This window comes from Micrasema longulum, unplaced genomic scaffold (genome assembly GCF_059751315.1).
Source record: "Micrasema longulum isolate JH-2025_06_02 unplaced genomic scaffold, ASM5975131v1 h1tg000780l, whole genome shotgun sequence".
Classification (NCBI taxonomy): domain Eukaryota; kingdom Metazoa; phylum Arthropoda; class Insecta; order Trichoptera; family Brachycentridae; genus Micrasema; species Micrasema longulum.
The window spans coordinates 245,445-272,277 of NW_028277973.1; the positions used below are offsets into that span (position 1 = coordinate 245,445).

Consider the following 26,833-nt stretch of genomic DNA (forward strand, 5'->3'; position numbering starts at 1 on the left):
TAAAATTATTGTTATTTTTACTCATAATGATAATTTTTTCTGATATTCCTGCAGTGTTTTTGGTTGATTGAAATTGTAAGTAATATATTTACAGAACGCTTTTCAGGTTCTGCTAAAAAAATTAATTGACAGTTACACGATATTGCAGTATAACCGACGATATTTTATAATCAATTAAAAAAAACTTCTGGTGGAATATTACTCCATTTGTAGCCCGATTTAGAAGTGGAGAAGTTTTCTTCAACATTTTCGATAAAATTTTAAACAAAAAGTCAGTTACAAGTATTCTGTTAAAAGTGTAATTTACCTAAAATTCAAAAGGTGATTTCCTAGTTTTTTTTTAAAGATTTGAAGTTTATAATTGTTTCCACAACTTTCGTTATTATATAAAAAGATGTTCGTACGAATCATTATTTCTTGTTTTCCTTACATTTTTGTATTTTTTAACCTTTTAATGCCCGATGTAGCATATTGTCCGAGATATGCAGATGACACGACACTGATTGCCAAAGATGAAACCGAGCTAGCAGAAGCCTTCAGACGGATAGAGTTGGAGAGTGAGGCTCTGGGTCTTAAAATAAATAAAAGTAAGACAAAGCTAATGATTGTAGACAGATCTGGCAGTCTCCTAAGGACAAGACAGATGCAAGACCTTGAACTGATAGATGACTTTGTGTACCTCGGCTCGCTTATCTCCAACAACGGCAGTTGCAGACCTGAGATTGGTCGCAGGATTCAAATGGCCAAAGAAGCAATGAACCGTTTGGAGAAGATTTGGCGAGATTGAGGTATATCAATAAATACAAAAAAGCGGTTGATGGAAGCCCTGGTATTCTCCGCTTTCCTATATGGGGCTGAAACGTGGACAATGCGTGCCTACGAGAGGAAGAGGATCGATGCATTCGAGATGTGGTGTTGGAGAAGGCTGCTGCGAGTGCCTCGGACAGCCAGAAGGACGAATGCATCAATACTGGAAGAGATCCATATTACAACTCGTCTATCAGTGGTGTGTTTGAGAAGGATACTGTCGTTCTTTGGACATATTGCTAGACGTGAGCCAGACAATCTAGAAAAGGCAATAATGTCTGGCCGAGTTGAAGGTATTGATTGTTGGAAGGTAAGATGGACTGACCAAATAAAGGTGGCTACAGGGCTAAAATTTGATGAGTCAGTACGTCGGGCTGAGGACAGACTGGAGTGGAACAGACTAATCAGAAGTGTTCATGGTGATCACGATCTTCAGCATTGAGGGACCGACTTGGAAGAAGAGAAGCAGCATATTGTCCACGTAAATAAAAATATGAAATTAAAACTGAAAAAAAAATTTTTTTTTTTCATTATTTTTCGCAGTATTTGCATAAAAAAAACATATGTACATAAAAATATGCTTCTAGTTAGAATTATAAAAATTGGGCATTGAAGGGTTCAAAATGTATGAAGAGATGCCTGAATGTATGAAAAATGAAAATAATGAATTTGAATGAATTCAAAAAGAAATGTTATATTTACTGTAAGATGATGTAAATAGATATGTTATTAAAGTAAGTGTAAATATTAGTTTATATACTATATATAGGCTAACTTAAGAAATAAATAAAAAATATATGCATTGAAAATATTTTAACATGATGCTCTAGCACTAGCCAAATAAAATTTTCAGAGTTACTTCTCCATAAATAAAAGTAGTTTTTGAAAAAAGGTAGTAAAATATTTTTTACAGCCCTTAAAAGTTGGTTGTAAAATTAAGTTGGTAGATTTTTTTGTGAAGTTTATTATTTATTTGAAATTAAATCAAATAACGACTCAAAACTGTGTTGTAGGATGAAAGATCTACTATTGAGCTACTTGGAAAAAAAAATACTATCGTAGACTTAATAGTTTGGCTACACTTAGGACATCCAGCCTAAAATCGGGTTTTACTAAAATTTCTTAAAAATCCAAATAACTTTCAAACGACTGAATATCGCGGAACATACATGGGGGTTAAACCGATAGGCATCGAGGTCTTCCATCGCTCTGCCACTGATGATCCACCCTCCCAGTTACAGGCTGTATAAGTTATCTATAGTAACAACAGTTAATTATTATAATAATACAAAAGCACTAAATTTCCTCACTATTATAATTTGATATAAATTAGAGATACATCGTTAGGATGCGAAGGGCACATCTTCCTTAGCATGACTCCTTCACCTCGCATCTTTTCTTCCCGATCTCTTCCTCCAAACGACGGCCAATCAACAATCTACGGGAACGGGGAACAAATAAACATTTAGTTTAAAAAATTGGTTTTATTTGAAAAATAAAAATGAAACTATCAACTTAGGTACTTAATATACAAATGAGAATTAATACCAACAGAAATTTATCGTAAATAAACGTGTCTCTGCAAATGTCAGTATATTGTTAACTTGGTTGTGAAAAATATTAAGCACGTTCGCAGTTATGCCGGCTATAACCGTCTAAACCATGTCTCATTTAGGAAGTCGAAAAGACATTGGCAGTGAAGATGGCTATAGCCTTCGTGAAACTGAAGTAATTATATGGCAAGAGGATATTTGAGGCGCTTAGAGCCAGAGGAATTTAAGTGACATTTGAACAGGTTTGGCAAAATAGCTTCTAAACATTTATAACATTTTTATATTAGGTGTTAATATAAGTTGTGTGTGTCTGTTTTTTTCCAAATTTAAAATTGAGCACCAAACATTAAAAAAAGGTTTATACGTATTTTTTTATAAATTGTATTTTTTTCTTTGCATTTTACAATAGGTATACATAAGTTACAAATACAGAATACACTATGACATAAACACAAAAAAATCCCACAAAGGCATGGCCTGTGTGTGGGTAAAATTTTTATTTTAAATTTCAAATTGGAAGAAAACAATAGATGTAAAAAAAAAATTAAGTGGTAATATAAGAACACAATTTTTTGTCAAATAATAATAAAGTACATGCTGCTCATTAAAAAAAGAAGCTATGTAAGTCTGCTTTTATAAAAAAGATTATATAATAATTTCAATAATAAATCATTTCATCGAAAATTGAAATCGAAACAAATTTGAATAATAAATCGATATCATATTGTCCTTATGAAATGCATTGAACAGTTTTGGAGCTTTGAACAATGAGTGTCTTTGCCCGAGTCTAGATTTACAATAAGGGGTTTCAAGACACTATTTAATCTTTCACGAAATACATTTTGGCGCATAAAAACATATTTTAGATACTGCTGACAATAGGTTTATCATAGCTTCAAAAGTTCAGCTTCCTGAAATAATTGGTTTGGAGGAAACAGTTGAATTTTTATCAAGTATATGAGTTTTGTACGGTTTCTGAAGGGTCAATATGATTATTATAGGCTCCTTCCCATCCAATTATTATAGAACGCAAATATTTATTTTTCCTTTAAAAAAAAGGCGGAATGGTGAATGTTACAGTGTTTAAAGTGGCCATTTAAACCAGCCAATGACAGGTCGTAAGCCCTGTAAATGCCTAGACTTCCATATATTCCTTTTTTTATTTATTCAATTCTTGAAATTTATGTCTGTCTGAAAATAAAATCTGTTTTGTGATGGATATCAACGTGATTATGAATGCTATGATAAAACAAACCGATATGGTATTGAGTAAAAGTATCGATACCCGAGTGGTATCGTTTCATCCCTAACTACAATATCTCGAAACAACAACAAACAATTTGCTTTAATACTTAACCTCAATATCAAATACATAGATGGCGCTCCAAACGCGCTAGCGAAAGCTTTCCCTGTTTCATGACATATATACTAAAACCAAAAATGTTACCGATATGGATATTCGCTAATAAGCGGAATGGGGAATGTTGTAGAATTCTACATAAAAGTGGCCACTTGAACCCAACCTATGACAGGTCATAAGCCCTGTAAACGCTCGAATATCCATAATCTTGAAACAAAAATTCTACCCATCTCTGTAGTGATATAAATAATAATATACCTACTCCCCCTTGGGATAAAAAAACCCAGAATTGTGTGTGTATAAATATGTAAATATATATACATACCAAAAATAATATTGTGTAAAAAACATGATCTGGTCAAAATTAAGTAAATAAAATTGCAGAGCCATCTGCAGGCGATTACTAGTAATTAATTTAACTCGGATAGAGTCTTAGCTACATAAATAAAGTAATTTGCTTTAATACTTAACCTCAATATCAAATACATAGATGGCGCTCCAAACGCGCTAGCGAAAGCTTTCCCTGTTTCATGACATATATACTAAAACCAAAAATGTCACCGATATGGATATTCGCTAATAAGCGGAATGGGGAATGTTGTAGAATTCTACATAAAAGTGGCCACTTGAACCCAACCTATGACAGGTCATAAGCCCTGTAAACGCTCGAATATCCATAATCTTGAAACAAAAATTCTACCCATCTCTGTAGTGATATAAATAATAATGTTTTTGCAGATTTATTATTTAAGAATCAACCCAAAAGCATGATTACAAATTTTATACAAAACTGATATTAAAAATTATATGATATGATAGGTTAGATAAATGGAGATGTTTTTAGGCAGCACAACAGACCCATTGAAGTGAAAAATTCGTGGAAAGATGACCAAGTATGAGGTCACTTTTTTAGGAAAATTCTGATTTTTCAGAACCCTTTAAACTTAAAAATGGTTCTCCTTCAAAATTGATAAAAAGTGACATATCATAATCAATAATTACTCATCTTTCCACTGCACAGAACACCACTTGCGAGAAATTATTATTTAAACTTAACGGTAGTTCAAAAAAATATGACAGTCAGTTGCATTGAAAAATGTTGCTTTATTTAGCATTTTTCCATGCAACCTATTTTGAAGTAAACACAGCAATTATTGAACTTCTTTCAGTGCAACTAGGCGGGTTGCGGACAGACCAGCGTAGATTATTCCATATCCCGACGAACAAGAATAACTTGCCAATGCCATGCAGGCCGACGCAAGATTGCCTCGCTGTTTAGTCAAATATTTTTGTTAAATTACACGTACACATAAAACAGGCAAATCCCAATATTCTCACATACAGAGAACTGAGTTATTCAAAATGATGGATTGAATTTTGTACCGATATGTATCGCTGTAAGTGAGTGATCTAAAACATTTAAATATGTTAGTGAAATTCATTGGAGGAAGTTCATTGTAATTTATAAAATAAAGATGGTATAATTTTGAATCCACTTAGTGTTTTTCCCACAAAACTAAGTAATTTCCTTTAAACAATACATTTAAAATTTCACCGATTGCACCTTGCTAAAATAATTGGATTCTTTCTCATTTATTAGAATATTTCACATCTGTTAGGACAGCAATTGATGGTTTGAAGTAAAGGTGCGGAAAATTGTGTTGACATTTTCTTTGCGGACAGTTTTTTATAGGCACACAATATCTCCTACCATACAATGACAGTTTTAGCTATCATTTCCTAAATAAGACAAGTTTGACGGCCATTCCAGGCATAACCTCGAACTAGCTAAAATTCTCATTTAAAAATTCTTGTGATAACATTCGACAAAACCTAAGAGTCACCCACCCATATGGAGAAAAACCATTCTATGATCATTGAATACAAACTTAGCTACAGATTACAGCAATACAACTGGCCGTAGGTACTTGGGTTGAAAATTGCGAGCGCAAACCGAAACAGTCCATTACACGTTTGTTGTTAAACTAAAACCAAACAAAAATGTGGAACGCTTTTGTTCTATGTAATAGAGCTTCTTTAGATAATTATTACTCTGAAGACAAAACCCATGAATTGTAATATTAACCCATTTTTTGGCAATGTATTCTATGGGATACTTATGATCTCATTTTTTTCTCATGAACTAAAACAAGAGTAAAACAGCTTCATTATATTTGTCAAGACATTAACAAGATGGCTGTCCCAACAGTGTCTGATTTAAGCGTTCAAATTTTATTAACTTGTTTTTGTAAAACTGAAACAAAAAACGGACAATCTCGGCTTACTCTAGCATTATAAGTAGGTATATTTGAAGATGTAGTCATCGGAAGTCAAAAACTATCTTTTGGAAGAGAATGAGATATTTTAAAATCATACGACAGTGTGAATTTCAAAGTTTCTTACAAAATCAATCAAAACTCAGTCATTTTAGATAGTCTAAATCAGCGATTCCTAAAAGATGTTGAGCGGAATTTTGGGGTTCTGTAGAAGGGTTACAGGGGTTCCGAGAGTCAGGGTGTATCGTCGCAGAAAACAGACAGTCGAAGGCCGCTCCAGATTTCCGTATTCAATTGTCGGGCATTTAACCTAATTTTAGAGCTATTATAAATAAAACTATGAAAAAATTTCTTTCTTCACATTAAATAAGGTATAGATTTTTTATTTGAAATATAGTCTTTCTTTTCTAGTCTACAACGTGCTTGGTGGAAGTGGAAGCGGGAGAGAGGTGTTTATAATTTCATTTGATTCAGTGATCGGATGAAAAAAGACAACTTGTTAAAAAAGAAATCAAGACTGGTATGTTTGTTGACAGACGTAAGAATTCTGGGCATAGGGGAATGAAAACCATAGTTAGTTCTATGGTTATCGGTATGAAAAAGTAAATTTTGTTTGAGGTTTCTAGTTGGGGTATTTAATTTTATTGAGCTCAGTAGTTCAGGCGCATCAAAGAGTGAGTTGAGAATTTTAAACAGGACTATAAGGTCGGATTTATTTCGACGGTCTTGAAGAGAAGATATATTTAAGCTAGTTTACAATTCATTATACGTATATTGGTCTCTGGATAAGCTCAACCTCCAGCCTATCTTTCTTAAAAATCGATGTTGAACTGATTCAATATTTTTGATGTGTACATCAAAATATGGAGCCCAGATAAGAGAGAAATACTCTAGGTGCGGGCGAACTAGGGAACAGATGAGAGTTTTAAAATACAGAATATATAAAACTAACCCAAGTATTAAATTATATGCTTTTGAACTCAAGTTGAGTCCAAAAAAAATTTTAACCGATCTGATCTAAAGTTGAAAGAAATCACATGCGTTGTTGTTCTACGATCATGACTCCACCGCTACATGTTTGCTGCTAGATAACGGCATCCCTCTCTTAGGAAACCATGCTTTTTAGGGTGTGGAATGGGTTCAGCTACCGATGATCTGTACGGCTGTGAAGACACCGACAGAATGAGGCACATTCAACAATAATGATACACAAATTTTATTGGGCCTATTATTTATCAAATGTGATTTACTTTATATTTGTCACAAGTTTGCGGATTAAAATATAGTCACGAGATAGAGTCCATCATTTTGAATAACATACATATATCGACGGTAAAAAGGATATGTGAGTGATGCGTCATTATATACAAAATTGAGAGCTGCGTATAGAAAATAAAGAGTTATATACACACCATATATTCAGAATTTTCAGCCGCGTCGTATGAGCCGACAGCTACGGATATCAAATGTAAATTTTTGGGGTTTACATAAAAAAATCCAATTGTACGACGTTCGTAATATTGACAAATTTGTTTCACATACATTTGAATTATCTTTACGAATCGTCGTTTAGGTAAACAATAAAATCTTTGTGAGATTTTGGTATCTGTCCTACACGGCTCGAATCGTTTACACCTGTATTACATCATTGTTTTGAAATTGGTTCAAAATAAAGAGTTCTGATTTTTAATTCTTTTAAATATTCAATCGACTCTCTTCAAAACTCACTTCATGGCGCATCAGCAGTCAATTTTTATATGTACCCTTTTTGCAGTCAATATTATTATCGATGAATATTCAACTATAAAAAATTAGTTAAATAACTCGAGAATCATTAGTATAAATTAACAGTAAAGAGAGTTAATGTTAGTTAAATAAAATACAGTTTTTTTTCCTTCAAAATGGAAGAGAATGACATGAAAATTGTTCTACCAAAAACTATCTTTTTTACTCAAGGAATATAATAGAATTTTCTTCATATTTGAAGCTAAATTCAGAATGAGCCAACACCGTTGAATACTGAACAAATTTACTTATAAAGTACGCTATGATTTTTTTCCTTAAGACAGTCTTTAACTACGCCGGAGTGATCGGAACCAGCATGAACACGATCACAATACTAGAGAAAAGAACAAAATTAGACTTCCATTTAGGAAAAAGGCAAAGTCACAAAACTCAATTTTATTTAAAGCAATTAAAAAGTATTACGAAATGGAAAAAAATATTTATGAAGAAAAAAACATATCAAAATTTAAAATAATGGTCAAGACATATGTGATAAACAATTTATAAATTAAATATATTTGCAATGTTATTATTAGAACACACATAACAATATGTATGATATGTGTGCCCTACTTTAAGATTTAAATTTTTAAAAAAAGACCGTCTTCACAGAGCTAATTCGGGAGTATGCATATACAGTGGAACATCTATAATGTCAAAGTACTCTCACAGTTTCGCACTTCTGCTGGGAGAGCATTCCATGCCGTAGGGCCTGCGACCGCAAATTCGCATTCACCAAATTTAGTGCGCCATTTGCGTAGAGGTATAATAACTTTTCCTCTCGCCGTAGGTGCTGCTGATCTAAGCGTAAGTCAACTAGTTCATCTGGAATGCAGAGTTCCCTTAAATATTCTGGAGCAGAGTTGTGCAGTGACTTAAACATAAGCCAATGGAGTTTGTATTCCATTCTCTGCGTAAAACATAGCCAGTGTAATTCCCGTAGTAGTGGAGTGATATGACTGAACTTGGAAATTCCGGAAATAAGTCTCCCTGTGGCATTTATTACAGACTGTAGGTCAGTCATTTTATTCATTGATAAACCTGCGTAGATACCATCACAATAATTTAATCGATGAATCGATTGGACGGGCGGCATCAATAGGATTTTTTTTGCGTGTACATTTAATTTGTTTCAGCTGGTAGAATCATGAACTTATCGTTCTACTAATTTGAGCATCAATAGTGTAAACGGTGGGTAAAGCGGTACTCCTTATATCGGGTAGTGCCGTATCCTGAATTAAATTCTGTCGTCTGGCTGAAGACACCCATAGTTTCGTTTTAGATGGGTTAAATATTAGTAAATTTTCAGCGATCCAGTTTCCTGTTTTTTCAATGCATCCGTAAATTAAATTAACAAGCGCACTTCTCTCGTCCGGTTTACAATAAAAATAGACCTGCATAGCGGTGAGACCACAATCCACATTCTTTGATAATGTTCTCTATATCTTTAGTATGTTGGAGATAGAGGAGTGGCCCGAGTACTGACCCTTGAGGTACTCCAGTGGACACCTGAAAGTTGGGTGAAATCGAATGCACTGAATCATCGGCAAAACTGACCCCATGATCAGAATTGGAATAACAATTGGCAGTTTTGTTTTAATCGATAGGAACTCTTGTTCGTAACATTAAAATTCCTCCTTTTCCACTCCTACCACACGTATTTAGTACAAGTTTAAACATTTTTAGGAGTCGTAAATGGATAAATTGAATTCCATTTATTTCTTATGGGATAAATTGTTTTTATATTTGTTAGACTCCCAGGGACAGATTAATAACAAACATAGATACTCCACTGTATTTGAATTTCTAAAATTCAGTCGGTGTTTATGGATTCTCCTGAATTATTTCACCAACTAAGAAATGCCTGGAGATGATTATCGTCAGCAATACCGCGTAACCTGATTTTTTCACAAAAATGTTTTACTGCAATAAATTTGTTAAGTGGATTAACAGCTTTTATACAGGGTGTTCTTTAAACCCTGTCACATCGGAAACCATGATGATCAGTACGGGCTAGAAAACATATTAGCATATTTAGAACAAAGAAAATTTGGAAAAATAAAATATTAAAAAAAACAAATGGTTGCTTACTTCTCCAGGGAAGAAGTCAGGGGACCGCGGCGCAGTTTCAAACCCCCCCCTTCCCACTACTCGTTTTACCCCTGCAGAAATAAGCAACCATTTGCTTTTTTGTTATTTTATTTTTTTAAATTCAATTCGTTCTAAAAAATTGTTTTAATGTGCCAATATGTCTTCTGAAATCTACTTTGGAAAACAAATGTTTAATGCAGGAGGCTAAACTAGCAGTTCACAACCGAGTTCTAGTGCCAACTCTAATGTATGGGAGCGAAGTATGGAATTGGAAAAATTATGATGAAAGTAGGTTGAATGCTGTCAAAATGCGATCCCCCAGGCGAATGTATGATAGGTGCACAAATGTCGAGATCCGTGAAGTGTGTAAGGCTGAGACATGCATTATCGACAGAATCAAGGAAGGGGTGCCGCGTTGGTTTGGACATGTAGAGCGAATGGACAGCGAAAGAACGGCTAAAAGGATCTACAATGCAAATGTTGATGGATGCAGAACACGAGGAAGACTGAAAAAGACATGGCACGATTAAGTCCATCAAATACTTGAAGATGGATATGTCAAATGTAGGAATAATCGGCGTGCATGCATGAGAAGATGTATGAATGTAGAGGAAGTGAGGTCTGTATGCCAAGATAGTGTTATGGCGTTCTATCCACTCTGACTACCCCTGCGGGAAATCGGCGCGATGGTTTGTGTGTTTGTTTGTTTATATGTCTTCTTGCTCATACTGATCATCGTGGTTTCGGATGTGACTGGGTTTAAAGAACACCCTGTATATTAACAGAATGTTTTTTAGGGTCCCCTGCCAAAACAAATCAATTGATAGCTACGCAGTATTGCGGTATCACCGACGATTATGGACACTGGCAACACCAAATGCCAGGCCCTCCAAAATTAACCAAACTAACACGTCACCAACAGCTACAAAACGGAAACTGAAACCAGACTTTCTGCGTTCAGCGCCAGTACTGGACGTGTATTATTATATTGGCACTCATTAAATTATAAAATTAGTAATAAAACTCAAAATAATATGCAAGTGAATCTTCCATTTTAATACATAAAACCTATACAAAAAAACATCTATTAAGTCCAATTTTAATACAATCATATTTACGTGAAAACAGTTCACTACATTATATATAAATTTAAAAAAATAAATATTGCATGATTTACTCAAATGATTTCAAGCCCATATACAAACGGTTATAAATAGCCAGAAAATGGGTATCAAGTTGTCATAGAGACAATAATACCACGAATCAAAGAATGATATTTCAAATTAGTATGTTGATTGCAGATAATTTTTGGTAGTTAATTGAGAGTAAGCATAATTAGAGTTGTTATTGAGGTTCACATAAGGATCAATATTATAATTATTGATGAAATTATTTCGATTAATTTATTTGCACACATAATGACTGGCAATAATTATTATATCGTACAACTCAATGATCTTCCGAAGACGACGCAACAACGGCTTGCATAAATCATAACGCAAAGCCAATTTTATCGTAGCATTCATAATTACATTGATATGCGTCTCAAAACAGATTTTTTTTTCAGAGGGACAATAAAATTTCCAGAATTTAATAAAAAAAAAAGGGAAAATATGGAAGTCTAGGCATTTACGGGGCTTACGACCTGTCATTGGCTGGTTTCGCCTGTGTAACATTCACCATTCCGCCTATGTCTGAACATTCATGTTCCTTCAATTCTTCCATCTGATTTCTGCGATGTTAAAGAGCTGAAACCATTATTACTTGTCCTTTTCTACAAAAATTGTGACAAACTCAAAATATTGTTAATGAAACGAACAGGTATAAAAATAAGTAAAAGTAAGTAAAAATAATCAAAAGCATTTTCGGGCGTTGGCCAGTAGGTGAAATAATTCAGCCAGATGTATCTCACCCACGTCAACAAAGGTTTCGGCTCTTTTACTTCACTAACATTGACAGATAGAAGAGTTGAGGAAATGTGGATGTTCAAACATAGACATTTTTGTTGTTTGTGAAGTTTATATTTGCACACATTTTTATTTACGTAAATGTTTTAACTGACTGAAAAACTGGCAGAGATGAACCTCTGATGTCACACGCGGAGTTATTTCAGAAATACAAAACTTTTAAAAATCATAGCGCTGGTAATGCGATACATAAAAATATATTTTTTTGGTTTAGTTTAATAGCCTAAAAACAAATAAAAAAAAGACACTGAACCAGTGTGATTTCTCATGATGCGAGCTGTTTAAATTTTTTTTTATTTGAATCGTGTTGTGGTTTTGTGGCTAGTGTCTCGGACTCACGGATCAAAGATCCGTATATATATATATATATTGGGATAATTTATATAGCGCCGTTTTTGTGAAAATCACCTCAAGGACGCCGTAGTTCGAATCCCACTTTACCCCAACTTGATTTGCATTTTCTAATAGTGAGTTATTTACAACTCGTTGAAAATGGCCCTCAAAATTAAATATTTGCGTAAATTATAAGAAAGCAAATATTTATTTTTATAAAAAAAAAAATGTTATTAAATATACATATATAACCACTTGTCGGCCTCGTGGTGAAGTGGTCAGCGCGTTTGCCTACCATGCAAGAGGTCTCGGGTTCAATTCCCGACATGGTTGACTTGAAATATTTACCAAAAGGGTGTTGTCACACTATAATATTTCATAGTCCCCGGACTGGTTCCTGAAGCGTAAGACTGATACGCTGCGATCGGTGTACCAATGCAGTACCCTATGCACCATTAGGTGCGGAAAGCGAATGATGATATAACCACTTACCGACTTTTGTATGCCTACTGGTTTCGAGACGTACCAGTCTCTTCCTCAGGACACCAATTAAATCAACATGCAAAATCGGCGAGTGAAAAAAAGAAGAAAAAAAAACAGTAAGTGGTTTTATACAAATATTTAATAACACTTAGTAAAATGTTCGACAAAGTCCATGCTTTAAATATTAATAATACAAAATAATTATACAGTGGAACTTGGTTATTACGAGGAAGACGGGACTGACTGAATTTGCTTGTCATAAGCATTACTCCGTTATACTAGATAGATAAAGATTTATTAAATCTAATCGCCATTGCACATTTTCACTATTGAAAATTTTAATAAATGCTTACAAACACACCAGTTTCTAAATTTCAAATTCGGATAATTATTGTTTATACATTCATATTTTTTCACAATGTTGACAATAACATATTTAGCGCCACGTTCTATTATACAAATACAGTAAAACCCCATTTTTACGTTTTTCAAAGGAGCAAGAAAAAAAAAGTGTAAAACTGAGGAAAACGCTAAAGTGAGGAAATAAAAAAATAGGAATTACATCAAAATAAAATTGATTTGCTACACAATAGTGTCACTGCACAACTCTGCTCCAAAATATCTAAGGGAACTATGCATTCCAGATGAACTAGCTGACAGGCGTCTCACGCTTAGATCAGCTACGTCTACGGCGAGAGGAAAAGTTATTTTACCTCTACGCAAACGGCGCTCTAAATTTAGTGAACGCGCATTTGCGGTCGCAGGCCCTATGGCATGGAATGCTCTCCCAGCAGAGGTGCGAGGCTGTGAAAGTGAAGTGATGTTTCGGAAAAAACTTCAAACCCACTTGTTCTCTAAATCATTTGAATAAATCCGTAGCATGTGACAACAAAATAAATTATTTTAATTAAATTACAAATTTAAAAGAATCACTATGTAAAGCGCCCTTGAGGTATTTTGTTACGAAAATGGCGCTATATAAGTTATCCATAATAATAATTTTAAAAAAGTGGAAATTGTCAATATTTTTTAACCCTATTTTCATTGATTTCACTTAAAATATTATGTAATCTGTTTTTTTATTTAATTTAAAAACAGCATAGAAAAAACGAAAATAGAATTTGCGTAAAATAGTTTTTCCCGTAAGGGTCGGGAAATTTTATTTACATGGTATCACATTTTTTTCTATGGCATCACTAAAACAACTGTCATATAGTTTGCGGCTTTTTAAACCATCTTTTTTATAACTTTAAATATTTCTATTGTTATATTTTAAACATCGCAATTTGATGATATTAAAACTTTATTGTTTGTCAACTGCGTATCATGATTTGTACAAGTCAATATGACGTTTTTGTTCAAATGAAAACTATGACTAACCCTAAAGGAAGACACTTTAACAAAAAGGTCAATTACACTGCTCCTGCTTTGAATTTAGGTTAAGACAATAATTTATCCTTTATTCGTTGATTATCTGAATTTATTCTTCATTCGCGCGGGCCACAGCAGCATTATTATGACATGACTTTGGATTTTTTGGCACATCAAATAAATTCGGAAATTTTTTAAGCGTGAAACAGGGGTTATGAAAAATGTAAAAAACGTTAATTCGGGGGAATATTTGTATGAGAATGTATGAAGAAAAATGGGTCCTAAACATTTCGGTGTAAAAAGAGGGAAAACGTAAAATCAAGGAACGCGTTCTATTATGCAAATAATTGCCACTTTTTCGCAAATTGAAACACTTTGCTTGATAGTAGTCATGTTTACAATTCAAGGGTTAGGTTTTAACTTATCTGACGTCACCCACTTGTAATGTTCATTATGCATTGACCATAGAACATTTAAAAAAAAAAACATTGCAAAAACCCCCCGAAACAGGATGTCAATTCATAAACTACAAAAGTTGTAAATTGTAATGAGGTGCCGAGTCTGTGCTTACTAAGTTCACAAAGCTTGGATTTTTACACGCAATTTCAACCATATGTGTGATACTTTACAGCCGACAGCATTGGCTGTCGGCGAAAACACCAATTAGGTACTTGTATCATAAACCTCCAGAAAAAAATAATTTAAAAAAGGCGGCCTCCGTGGTGTAGTGGTCAAGACGCTTGACTCACGCACGGAAGGTTCCGGGTTCGATTCCCGGTGAGAACACAAAAATTAAAATGTGATTTTTCTCAAGCCTGGTTGTTCTGTAATGTAATTCACCACTGTAATTGGGCCTCATGGCCTGTTGTGGTGCAAAAAAAAATGAAAATGAAACGCAAACTGATACCAACGCCCAGCGGCATCGGTAATAAGTTGGTCCCCCATTTGTATTTTATTACTTAGGTTCTTATTTTGAAAATGATGGTTTTAAACAATTGAAGAGTATTTTCTCAACTGTTGACAATATTTTTGTTCGGTATGTCCGAGAAGAAGCTCGTTAGATAAGTGAATAAATGTATGGAGAAAAACACAAACTATAATGTCAACTGTGGTCCTTAGAACAGCTTTATTAGAATGAAATTAGTCAGCAAAAGTGATGACATAACTTTGTAGTTACATCTAAGGAGTGATTTATATTGACACACGAAAAATCATTAGTATCTGGCGTGTTAATTTATTTTTTAATACAATGCGTGACATATAAATCAACATAATTATATAAAATCAGCTCTAAAACTAAAAAAAACTCAAATAAACATAATTATTAATGACGTTCTTACAAAATTACATCATTTTGCAAAAATGTTAGAGATGGGACAAATTGATCAAATAAAAAAATAATTCATTAGATGTTGTTCGTGAAAAAAAGAATAAAATGTCTTATTTTTGGCGAATAATTGTCTTAAACACACTATAATAGGCTTTTTTTTGCGTTTTTATGTCAATTTTCGTAAACAGAGTTTCATGTTTGCATGAAAAAAATTGATAAAATCGATTTGATCGGTACATGGTCAGTGCTCAGTACTTCCCCACCACTAGTCACATTAGCTGAGTTTGGCAGCTGTGATTTTAATCAAGCTATATTTTAAGGACTATGATAATTCCTCATTATATCCGAGATCTCACTATTTCCGTGATCATTATAACCAAGTTCGACTGTATATGCATTCTAATAATATACCCAAATGTTTTAATTTTGGGGCCATTTTCAAAGAGTTGTAAATAACTTATTATTAGAAAATGAGAATCAAGTCGGGTAGGGTGCGGTTCGAACTCTGATCCGTGAGTCCGCAACACTAGCCACCAGACTACGATCCGATTCTTTTCTTTTCATCCGTCTGTCCTTGCGCAGGCAGATGAAGAATACAGTTCTGTGTGTGATAATCAATAATAAAAAAATAAATCTGCCGGTAATCTTATTAAATTTTAATTTTCTGTTATATTAAGGTGAGGTGATTAGTCGTAAGCTTCGGACGCCAGTCTGGGGACAGTGAAATATTCCAGTGTATAACGAATATTTCACGTCGACCTTCCCAGAATCGAGCCCAGGGGCGGTAATCTGAATCTTCCCCACCCCCCTAGAGTGGTCGATTTGTGGACTTTTATTTTTTTAATGTGACAACACTTTGCTTCATATATGGCCGCACTGATGATTAAATGTCAAATGATGTATGTAAGGAAAAAAAAAGGATACAGTTTGGTCAATATAACTCAACAAAATGTTTTGGGTAATGTTTAAGATCGCAAAAATGTTCTAAATGAAAATCATAATATCTAAATTTGTTGCAACAGAGAGGGAAAACATTTTTGAGAAGGGAATATGGAAGTCTAGGCATTTACAGGGCTTATGACCATTCATTGGTTGCTTTAAAACCAATAGATCAAAGAGTTGAGAAAATGTGGATGTTTAAACGTAGACAGAATGTTTAATGTTCATAGTGTTTAAAGTAGCCCCGTTAACCAGTCAATGACAGATTGTAGGGCCTGTAAATAACTAGACTTCCATATTCCCTTCTCAAAAATGTTTTCCCTCTCTGTTGCAACAAATTTAGATATTATGATTTGATTGAAATGAAATGATTGAAATCCAGCCAGTCTGCAAACATTTGGACGTACTCAAAACATTGTTGAAAAACATCACATTTGATTTCGCGTGCTCGTATTATTTGACGTTTAATTCTCAGTGCGGCCAGATACGAAGCGAAGTGTAAATGCGTGTAGAAAATAAAAATCCTCAAATTACAACAGGGATGGAGAATACCTTAAATAAGGGAATATGGAAGTCTAGGCATTTACAGGGCTTATGACCTGTCGTCGGCTGGTTTAAGTAGCCAATTTACACACTATGTAACATTCACCATTTTGCCTATGTTTGAACATCCAAATTTCTTCAATTCTTCCATTTGTTGATTTAAGTGAAGTTAAAGAGCTGAAACCTTTATTGTTGTGAAGAGATTCATATGACTGAATTATTTCACATACCTTATTTAAAGTATTCTCCATCCCTGTTGTAATTTGTTAATCTAAATGACTCCCGAGGGGGTGAAATCCAGTCTTTTGTCTTCGAACATTTGGACAAACTCAAATATTGTGATAAAATCCTCAAATTAATCACTCTCTAGGCGGGGGTAGAGAAGATTTAAAATAGCGCCCCTGAACCCGAAGAATGGTATGCGAATGCGCCAACCACTTCAATACGTGGCGGACTCATCTCCACTCGCCGAGGATTGCGCAGATACGCACGTTAGGATTTGCGGCTAGCCGTTGTCGCGTCGTGCGGAGAATGCAGATGCGGAGTTAGTGGCAATGGCGATGATGAAGTAGGATGGTATGATGTAAGGTTGGTCTAACGTTTGCCGTTGTTGTAGGTCATGCTACGCAATGGGGCCTTGAAGGTGGAGGCCGCCTGCTGCTGGATCTGGTAGGCGAGAGGGTGGATCTTGAAGCCGTATAGTCTGCGAACATTCAGATTTTATTTTTTTGCATATAAAAATAATGAGCTTTTTATAAAACATGGTTAAGATGTAAAGAAAAAAAGATACAAAAAATACTGAAAGGAAAAATATAGTGCTATACAATTTCAACAATTGAGTTATAGTCCTTAAAATATAGATTGATTAGAATGACAGTTGTCAGCGAAAGTGACGAAATAACTTTGTAGTAATGTCTAAGGAGTGATTTATATTGACACACGAGAAATCATTTGTATCTGACATGCTAATTTATTTTTTTAATGCAATGCTTGACATATAAATCAACATAAATGTATAAAATCGGCTTTAAAGCAAAACAAAAAAAACTAAAATAAACCTAATTATTAACGACGTTCTTACAAGGTTACATAATTGTGCAAAAATGTTAGAGATGGGACAAATTGATCGAATAAAAAAATAATTCACTTAATGTTGTTCATGAAAAAAGTATAAATGTCTTATTTTTTGGTGAATAATTGTCTTAAACACACTATAATAGGCTTGTTTTTGCGTTTTTATATCAATTTTCAAGAACAGAGTTTCATGTTTGCATGAAAAAACTGATAAAATCAATTTGATCGGTACATGATCAGTGATCAGTAATTTTCCATTACTTTGACAGCTGTCATTTTAATCAAGCTATATTTTAAGGACTATAGTTCAAATTTTTGTAGACAAGAACAGGATTCAACTCCCCAGGAAGCTGTCAATATTGACATATTTATTTAATTTTACAATATGCCCAAGGGGCATTTACAAAAATTATACAGGTTAGTACAAACACAGTAAGTAATAATTAAAAAAATAAACAGCACTTTTTTTTGTGTATACAAATACATGTATATGTAGAAACAAAAAAGCATGCTGCAATGCAAAATACAAAAGTGAAACTTTGCATAGTAAAAAAGAAAAAAATATATGGATATAAGAAAAATGTTAGAATTAAAAAGCAAGTTGTACATTACTTTTGAAGAATTTAAACAAAAAAGGGTATTAACAAATTAATGTTAAAAACAAATAATAAAAATTAGTTTACAGTAAGTATATACAGGATGTTCTTTAAAGCCTGTCACATGAAACACGAAACCACAATGATCAGTATGGGCAAGAAGACATATTAGCATATTTAAAAAAACATTTAGAACAAAGATTTTTTTTAAAATAAAATATTGAAAAAAAACAAATGGTTGCTTACTTCTGCAAGGCAGAAGTGAGGGGAGCGCGGCGTAGTATCAGATTCCCCCCTTCCCCTTCCTCGTTTTTACCCCTGCAGAAGTAAGCAACCATTTGCTTTTTTTGATATTTTATTTATTCGAATTTTATTATTTCTAAAAAAATAATTTGATGTGCCAATACATCTTCTTGCTCATACTGATCATCGTGGTTTCGGATGTGACGGGGTTTAAAGAACACCCTGTATAAGATAATAATATATGAAATATTACAACAGAGACAAATAACATTTAAGAGAAGGTAATATGGAAGTCTAGGCATCTACAGGGCTTATGACCTGTCATTGGCCGGTTTAAGTGGTCACTTTACACACTGTGTAACATTCACCATTCTGCCCATATTTGAACATCTATATTCCTTAAATTCTTCCATCTGTTGATGTTTTTGAAGTTAAAGAGCCGAAACCTTTATTTATGCGGGTGAGATTCATCTGATTGAATTAAATCACCTACATACTAGGCAATGCCTGAAATTGTAATTTTTCAATTTTTATAATTCTTCATGGACCAGGTGGACAACAATATTTTGAGTTTGTCCAAATTTTTGTAGACAAGGGGACTGGATTTAACTCCCTAGGAGGCGGTTAATATTAGCATATTACAACAGAGATGAAGAACATTTAAGAGAAGGTTATATGGAAGTCTAGGCATCTACAGGGCTTATGACCTGTCATTGGCTGGTTTAAGTGGTCAGTTTACACACTGTAACATTTCAATATAATTACAAGTTTTAAATTATTTATTTTTACACTTACGCACCCTCTCCCTCATTCATTCACACATGTACATACACCCTCTCCCTCATTCGTTCACACATACACATGCACACACATGAATACAAACATCACACGCATACAATTACGTAAACTTTTTTCTTGTATATTGTGTATTATTAGATTTACAGTGGATTTTTTAATTGGCTCTAGTGTTGTTACTTTATTTCTACTTATTTTATATGTAAAAGCTGTAAAAATCCCAAATAAAATAATATAAAATAAATTCACCATTCTGCCAACATTTGAACATCTATATTCCTTCAATTCTTCCATCTGTTGATGTTTTTGGAAACTCAAACCAGCCAAAGAAAGGTCACAAGCCCCATAGATGCCTAGACTTCCATATTACCTTCTCTTAAATGTTCTTCATTTCTGTTGTAATATGCTATAAAATTTATTTGAAGCACTGACTGTGGTTATTGTTAAGTTTTTATTTAGATGCAGTTCCTAATTTAATTCTTATTGATTTTTGTGAGTGCCACACTAGAGTATTGTTGCTTTGGTGGGTACTCTTTGTATGATATACAGTCGAACTTGGTCATAACGATCACGGAAATAGCCAGATCTCAGATATAATGAGGAAACATTAGTTGACATTTTAGTTTGGGCTTTTCTCCATACATTTATTCACTTTTATAAAGAGCTTCTTCTCGGACATACCGAACAAAAATATTGTCTAAATTTATTGCAACAGAGAGGGAAAACATTTCTGAGAAGGGAATATGTGAGTCTAGGAGGAGTCTATGGGAGCCAAATACGGCAGCGGCGCGAAGGTAACGGACCGCAATGCATTTGACCGGCCAAAATCGGCCAGTAACCATTTAACCTAACCATAGATTTAACGACTCGTAACGCTACGAACGTTTATAAAACGCAATTATCGGCTGGTATACCAAATATTAGTTAAAAATGGTATCAAGTTAACGAACGGATGTTTATAAAACCGGCCCTTAGTGACAATATGCAATGGTAATTGTATAACTCTACTATGATTAAATACTCTGGTATAACTCTCGCTAAACCAATTTCATACATGTTTAATCTTTCTCTGTCACCTGGTGAGTTTCCATCCTTATGGAAAATAAGTTATATAAGGCCTATTTTTAAATCTGATGTTAGCAATTATAGGCCTATTTCAACATTATCTTGTTTGCCTAAAATGTTCGAAGCTATCACGCTAGCAAAATCACGCCCATGTTTAAGAATATACTGATCGATGAACAGCATGGATTTAGATCTGCCAGATCAACCACCTCTAACCTGGTAGATTATACCCAGGTTATTGTTAAAGCACTTGAGGATGGTCAGCAGATTGACGTTATCTACACAGATTTTTCCAAGGCATTTGATAAAGTAGATCATAAAATTCTCATATATAAATTACATGCCTTGGGAATAAGAGATCCATTACTCTCATTTATTAAATGGTATCTTACTGGTAGGAAACAAAATGTTCGGATAAATAACTATTTGTCAACCAGTGTTGATGTTACATTGGGTGTACCTCAGGGTGCTCATTTGGCACCCCTGCATTTCAATTTGTTTATTAATGATGTTGCTAAATTATTCTCTAACTCTCGCTTTTGGCTCTTCGCGGACGACAACAAAATTCTCAAAATAATTCAAACTTTACAAGACTGTTTTCTTCTTCAATCAGACATTAACTCTTTTAACCAATGGTGTCAATTTATTTTTTTATATTTAGTCAATAAATTAGAACTAAATATTAAAAAATGCAAAATAATGTCATTTCATAGAACAAAACAACAGATTTCCTTCGGGTACCTAATAGAAAACTGCAAAATTGATGTAGTTAACTCTATCAGACATTTAGGAGTTGTTTTGGACTATAAACTAACATACAACGAGCATATAGATAATACAGTAAATAAATCACTGAAATTACTTGGCTTCATTAATAGAATATCCTTTGATTTTACTAATGTCTTGAATAATATGCCTCCGTGGTCTGGTCTCCATTCTAAGTCAATCGCATAAATCACATTGAATCAGTCCAACATCGCTCGCTTCGAAAAGTAGCATAGGTGCTTGGACTAGAGAGAGGTAATTATTCTTATGCTGATATAAAGTCAATGTTAAGTATTTCTGGTCTACAAAAACGTAGAATTAATATTGATTCCATATATATGTTCGGCATACTAAATTGTATAATCGATGTTCCATCATTACCGGGACAAGTAAAATTCAATATTCCGACTCGTAGGTTGAGAAACAATAAAGTACTGTTTATCGATCAGCATGGAACAAACTATGGCCTTAATTCTCCAATGACCCATCTTTGTCGTATTGTTAACTCAAGACAAGATCTGGACTTTTTTGGTTTCAGTTTACAACAATTTAAACGAGCACTAAATAAATAGTCCGTCTCTTATGTTTGTCAATGCTTCTTTTCTTCTTTTTTTAATGTTTTAAATAAATTGTATACATGGAAAATGTTCGTTAATAAATAAATAACGAGTAATGCTTATAACTTAAGTAAGAGCAAGGTTATGAGATTTTTTCGTCTGGAAAATCCAATCATATGCGACTACTCACTGAACGATGAAATATTATCATCTGTGTCTAGTATACGAGATTTAGGTATTATACTTGACACTAAACTTTCTTTTACAATTCATATTGAACATGTTATCAATAAATCCTAAAAACTCCTTGGATTTATTGAAAGAAGCACAACTGACTTCAAAAAGTTAGTTCGCCCGCACCTAGAGTATTCCTCCGTTATCTGGTCTCCATATTATGATGTTCACATCAAGAATATTGAATCAGTTCAACGTCGATTTTTGAGAAAGATAGGCTGGAGGTTGGGCTTATCCAGAGACCAATATACGTATAATATATCTTCTCTTCAAGACAGTCGAAATAAATTCAACCTTCTAGCCTATTTAAAATTCTCAACTCACTTTTTGATGCGCCTGAACTACTGAGCTTAATAAAATTAAATATCCCAACTAGAAACCTCAGAAAAAAATTACTCTTTCATACCGATAACCATAGAACTAACTATGGTTTTCATTCCCCTATGCCCAGAATTCCTAGGTCTGCCAACAAACATAACAGTCTTGATTTCTTTGATAACAAGTTGTCTTCTCTCAAACGACCACTGAATCAAATTCAATTATAAACACCTCTCTCCCTTTCTACTCCCACCAAGTCTACTATTTACCATTGTGTTTTTCTACTTTCCTTTATAATAATTTTCTATGCATAAATATGTCCTTATAAAATTATCTATTGTTATTTACGATTGTTTTTGAAAAAAGTAGCAATTTCAAGCAAGACGGGAGATAGGGTACAGACCTGGGGATAAACTGGTTGATGGGCCTCTTGGGCCGGTACTCGGGGTGCACCATGAACACCATGTGTGGGAAGCCCGTCCCGAAGTAGGCACCGTCCGTGTGGTGGTGGCGGGACGACTTGGGAGTGTACACGTCCATGCACTTGGGGCAGTAGGACTTCACCATGGCCTCGCCCGGGACGTCGGACAGGCCCAGCGGCAGCATGGGCTGGGACTCACAGTACACCCGCGGACAGTGCCCGAACTCTCCCGACTGGTATTTCTCCATCATTTGACCTATTCCCCTGTAAAGAAAATAAAAAACTTAATCTCAATTTTTTTTCTTTATTCTTTTGATTTATTTTTCATGTATTTGGGCCTGAGAGTAATAACGCGCTACCATTTCCCTTTATTGCATGGAATTGTTGTAAATTTTTGGTTTGACAAACATGCAACAAACGGTTTCATCGCTGCATTTGCGATTCCGGCACTCTCTTAATACCCATCCATAATTCCTCTTTCTTCTCTAACTCATATAGTGTCCATGCCGCTCGACTGTGGAATCATCTCCCATCCACCATCAAAGATGTTACTACATTATCTCTGTTTAAATCACGTCTGAAGAAACATCTCCTTTCTCTTCCTTAATTTCTTCTTCTTTCCTCTTTTTTCCCATTGAGTAATAGTTTTGATTTAAGGTAATTAATAAAAAAAAAAGTTTATTTCTATTTTTATACATCTTAAGCTTTTTAATCTATATTTTCTATTAAATATGTTCTGTAACTTGAATTATAAAAATAAAACTATAATTTTATTGGTTGGTTGGAAGAAATTGCCATTTGGCAATAAGCCCGCCGATGTACAGATAACATTATGTACAAAAAGTTAAATAAATAAATATTTCACTGTCTGAGAATATCTAGATATGCTGCGATTGGAGTTCCAACACAGTGCCCTATGCACCATGGGGTGTGGATGGTGAAGTGATGATGATAAGTATATTATGAGGTACTGATGTCTTATCTCTTCTCAAAACTGTATGATACAGGGCCAAAGTGTATCTTTGCAATCGCTTAGAAGAATTTATTTTTTAACTATACGGACATTGTGAAGATATGGCTTCCGTGTCTTGCGATTGTAATCGGAGCCCGGGCATAGGATGAAGTAACTCACTTATTGGTAAGAATATATCGAGCGTGTATGAGGCCATATAACATCTCGGAGGCCTGCTCTATGAGGTCCGAGTGGTTTGGATTGTCTTCTAATTCATCATCTGAAATTATAACAAAATAGTGATCAGTTTTAGGCGTCATTTTGTCAGATATCATCGGTGAGTTGTCCTGACAAAGTGGATCCCGTATGTACGAAACACGCTAACGCGGCTTCCTAAAAATGGGAATATTCCAAAGCTCAGACATTGAAAAAAACCATATAATTTAGCCCAGGGATAGCAAAATAAATTAAAAATCATAAATACATCACTCATTTTACACACATGCGTTCCCCGTCACTGTCCATAACCGACTGAATCTGTTTCACACAAACATCGGCCACAGAACAGCGTCTCTGTCTTCCTTGTTACGAGTTCTATCTTCGTGCTCTCTCTTATACAGATTAATTGCTGTTTTGGAGGACATTCATTTTTTGCGTAGCAAGGATAAATATTTTTTGTATTAAAATCCAGCATAGTTATACAAATTTTACTTTCAAATTCATTGTCAAAATGTCCTTTTGAAGATTACAAAAATACAATTTCATCATCAAGGATCAGTACTCGGACCACTCCTCTATCTCCTGTACACTAAAGATAAAGAAAATATTATTAAAGAATGTGAATTGTGGTCTCACTGCTATGCAGATGATACACAGATTTATTTTTATTGTAAACCGAGCGAGAGAAATGTGTTTGTTAATTTGATTAATGGATGCATTGAGAAAATAAGAAACCGGATGGCTGAAAATAGACTAACACTTAACCCATCTAAAACGGAACAACTATGGATGGCTTCAGCCAGACGGCAGAATTTGATTCAGGATACGGCACTACCCGATGTAAGGAGTACCGCTTTACCCACCGTTAAACTACTGGGAGTCTACCTTAATTCTGACCTTTCTCCTGACGCCCAAATTAGTAGAACAATAAGTTCATGCTTTTACCAGCTGAGACAGATTAAATGCATACGCAAAAATTTGCCAGTTGATACAACCCATCAATTAATAAATGCGTTTGTAGTTTGATTCAATTATTGTAATGGTATCTATGCAGGTCTACCAATAAATAAAATGACTCGCCTACAGTCTGTATTGAATGCCGCAGCAATACTAATTTTTGGAATCTCTAAGTTCAGTCATATCACTCCACTACTTCGGGAATTAAACTGGCTACGCTTTCCACAGAGGGTGGAATACAAACTCTGTTGCCTTATGTATAAGTCACTGCACAACTCTGCTCCAGAATATCTAAGGGAACTCTGCATTCCTGATGAACTAGCTGACAGACGCTTAGATCAGCTACATCTACATCGAAAGGAAAAGTTATTATACCTCTACGCAAACGGCGCACTAAATTCGGCAAACACACATTTGCGGTCGCAGGCCCTACGGCATGGTATGCTCTCCCAGCAGAGGTGCGAGGCTGTGAGAGTGAAGTGATGTTTTGGAAGAAACTTAAAACCCACTTGTTCTTTGAATCATTTGAATAAATCCTTAGCATGTGGTGACAAAGTACATTGTTTTTCTTAAATTAAAAAAGTTAAAATTAAATTTATATCTTTATATAATCACTTTGTAAAGCGCCCTTGAGGTATTATATCACAAAAATGGCGCTAAATAAGTTATCAATAATAATTATGTTTAAAAATAGGAGAGATATATAAAGTCTTGTATTGTATGTAGACTAGTGTGACATCACAGCCACACAAGTAGTATCCTCCAATTTTTGGTAGCATATGCAGCCCTGGTGTAGATAAACAGTACTTAGTAACTATGGGTACGTTCATGTGTCACAACTTTGTAAAATACTTTACTCTATAGGGCACGTCTATGTATTTATTTAACATTCTTCGCGCCATGATATCATTCTACCAATGAATACAATTTCTAAATATGAGCTGTGCATACTTTCCAAAGATAAATAGTTCAAGTACGAGCATTTATCAACAATTAAAATGTATATACAAAATAAATATTGCTTAACTGTTAGTTTAACATCGGTATTATGTCACAATTCCTTAATTGATGTGTTTCGGTGAGCTTATTACACACACAGACGACACGCACCAGTGAAAATCGGTGTCCATTAAACAAGTTTTTTACCTGGTTCGAGATCCAATATCATGTCTAGCGCTTGTCTGTAGTGTGGAACTTGTTCATTGAGGCCCGTGAGGTTAAATTTGTCTTGTATATAGTCTTCATCCACCTAAAAACCAAACAGAAAAATGGAGGACGTGAGGATGTCATCTTAGAAAAATGTGTGACAACAAATTAGCTCAATGTTTACATTACCTCGCAAAAAAATTCATTGCCGCGCAGGCCGCAAAACCAGGAAATCCATGAAACTTCCTCTGAGCTGCTCATCTTTCTGAAAAAATAACAGGTATTGACATACACAAATCATACAATTACAAACGTCGAAAATTAGTTAATTCGTTTATTTGTTTGCAAATCGGACGATTTGTACTCTATATTTAATCCTGTGGGTTCAGAATAGATCCCCGGAGGCGTCGATGTGAATTTTAACGACTAAATCCAGTTAAAAACGTTCGAATTTTGATAAAACTCGCAACCTTTTGGTTCCCTGATTAGCCACGCTTATCGTTACTCCCGAAGAGAGCCGCTAAAGAAGACAGTTGCGCAATGTCAGATTGTACCGGAAAATGTATGTTTTGTAATACGTGAGTCAAAAAAGCAACCGTATCAGTCGCACCAACTTCGACACGAAATTAAATAAAAACGAGGCTAAATGATAA

General features: G+C 34.4%; 1 protein-coding gene across 3 annotated transcripts; it reads right to left on the minus strand.

The window, feature by feature from the left end:
- Nucleotides 1-431: 431 nt before the first annotated feature.
- Nucleotides 432-26,729, minus strand: LOC148279025 (casein kinase II subunit beta). Of its 3 annotated transcripts, XM_088230557.1 has the most exons (7): nt 26,651-26,729; nt 26,370-26,445; nt 26,181-26,283; nt 24,039-24,138; nt 22,889-23,170; nt 17,438-17,541; nt 432-2,245 (listed from the first exon to the last, which is right to left on the minus strand). In XM_088230557.1, exons 2-7 carry the CDS (start codon nt 26,439-26,441, stop codon nt 2,238-2,240), a joined length of 669 nt encoding a protein of 222 aa, XP_088086683.1. In that variant the 5' UTR covers nt 26,442-26,445; nt 26,651-26,729; the 3' UTR covers nt 432-2,237. The 3 variants fall into 3 exon arrangements, with proteins under 3 accessions (XP_088086683.1, XP_088086685.1, XP_088086684.1); XM_088230559.1 differs by lacking the exon at nt 17,438-17,541 and having other exon boundaries at nt 1,756-2,245; XM_088230558.1 differs by lacking the exon at nt 432-2,245 and having other exon boundaries at nt 16,989-17,541.
- Nucleotides 26,730-26,833: the final 104 nt, after the last annotated feature.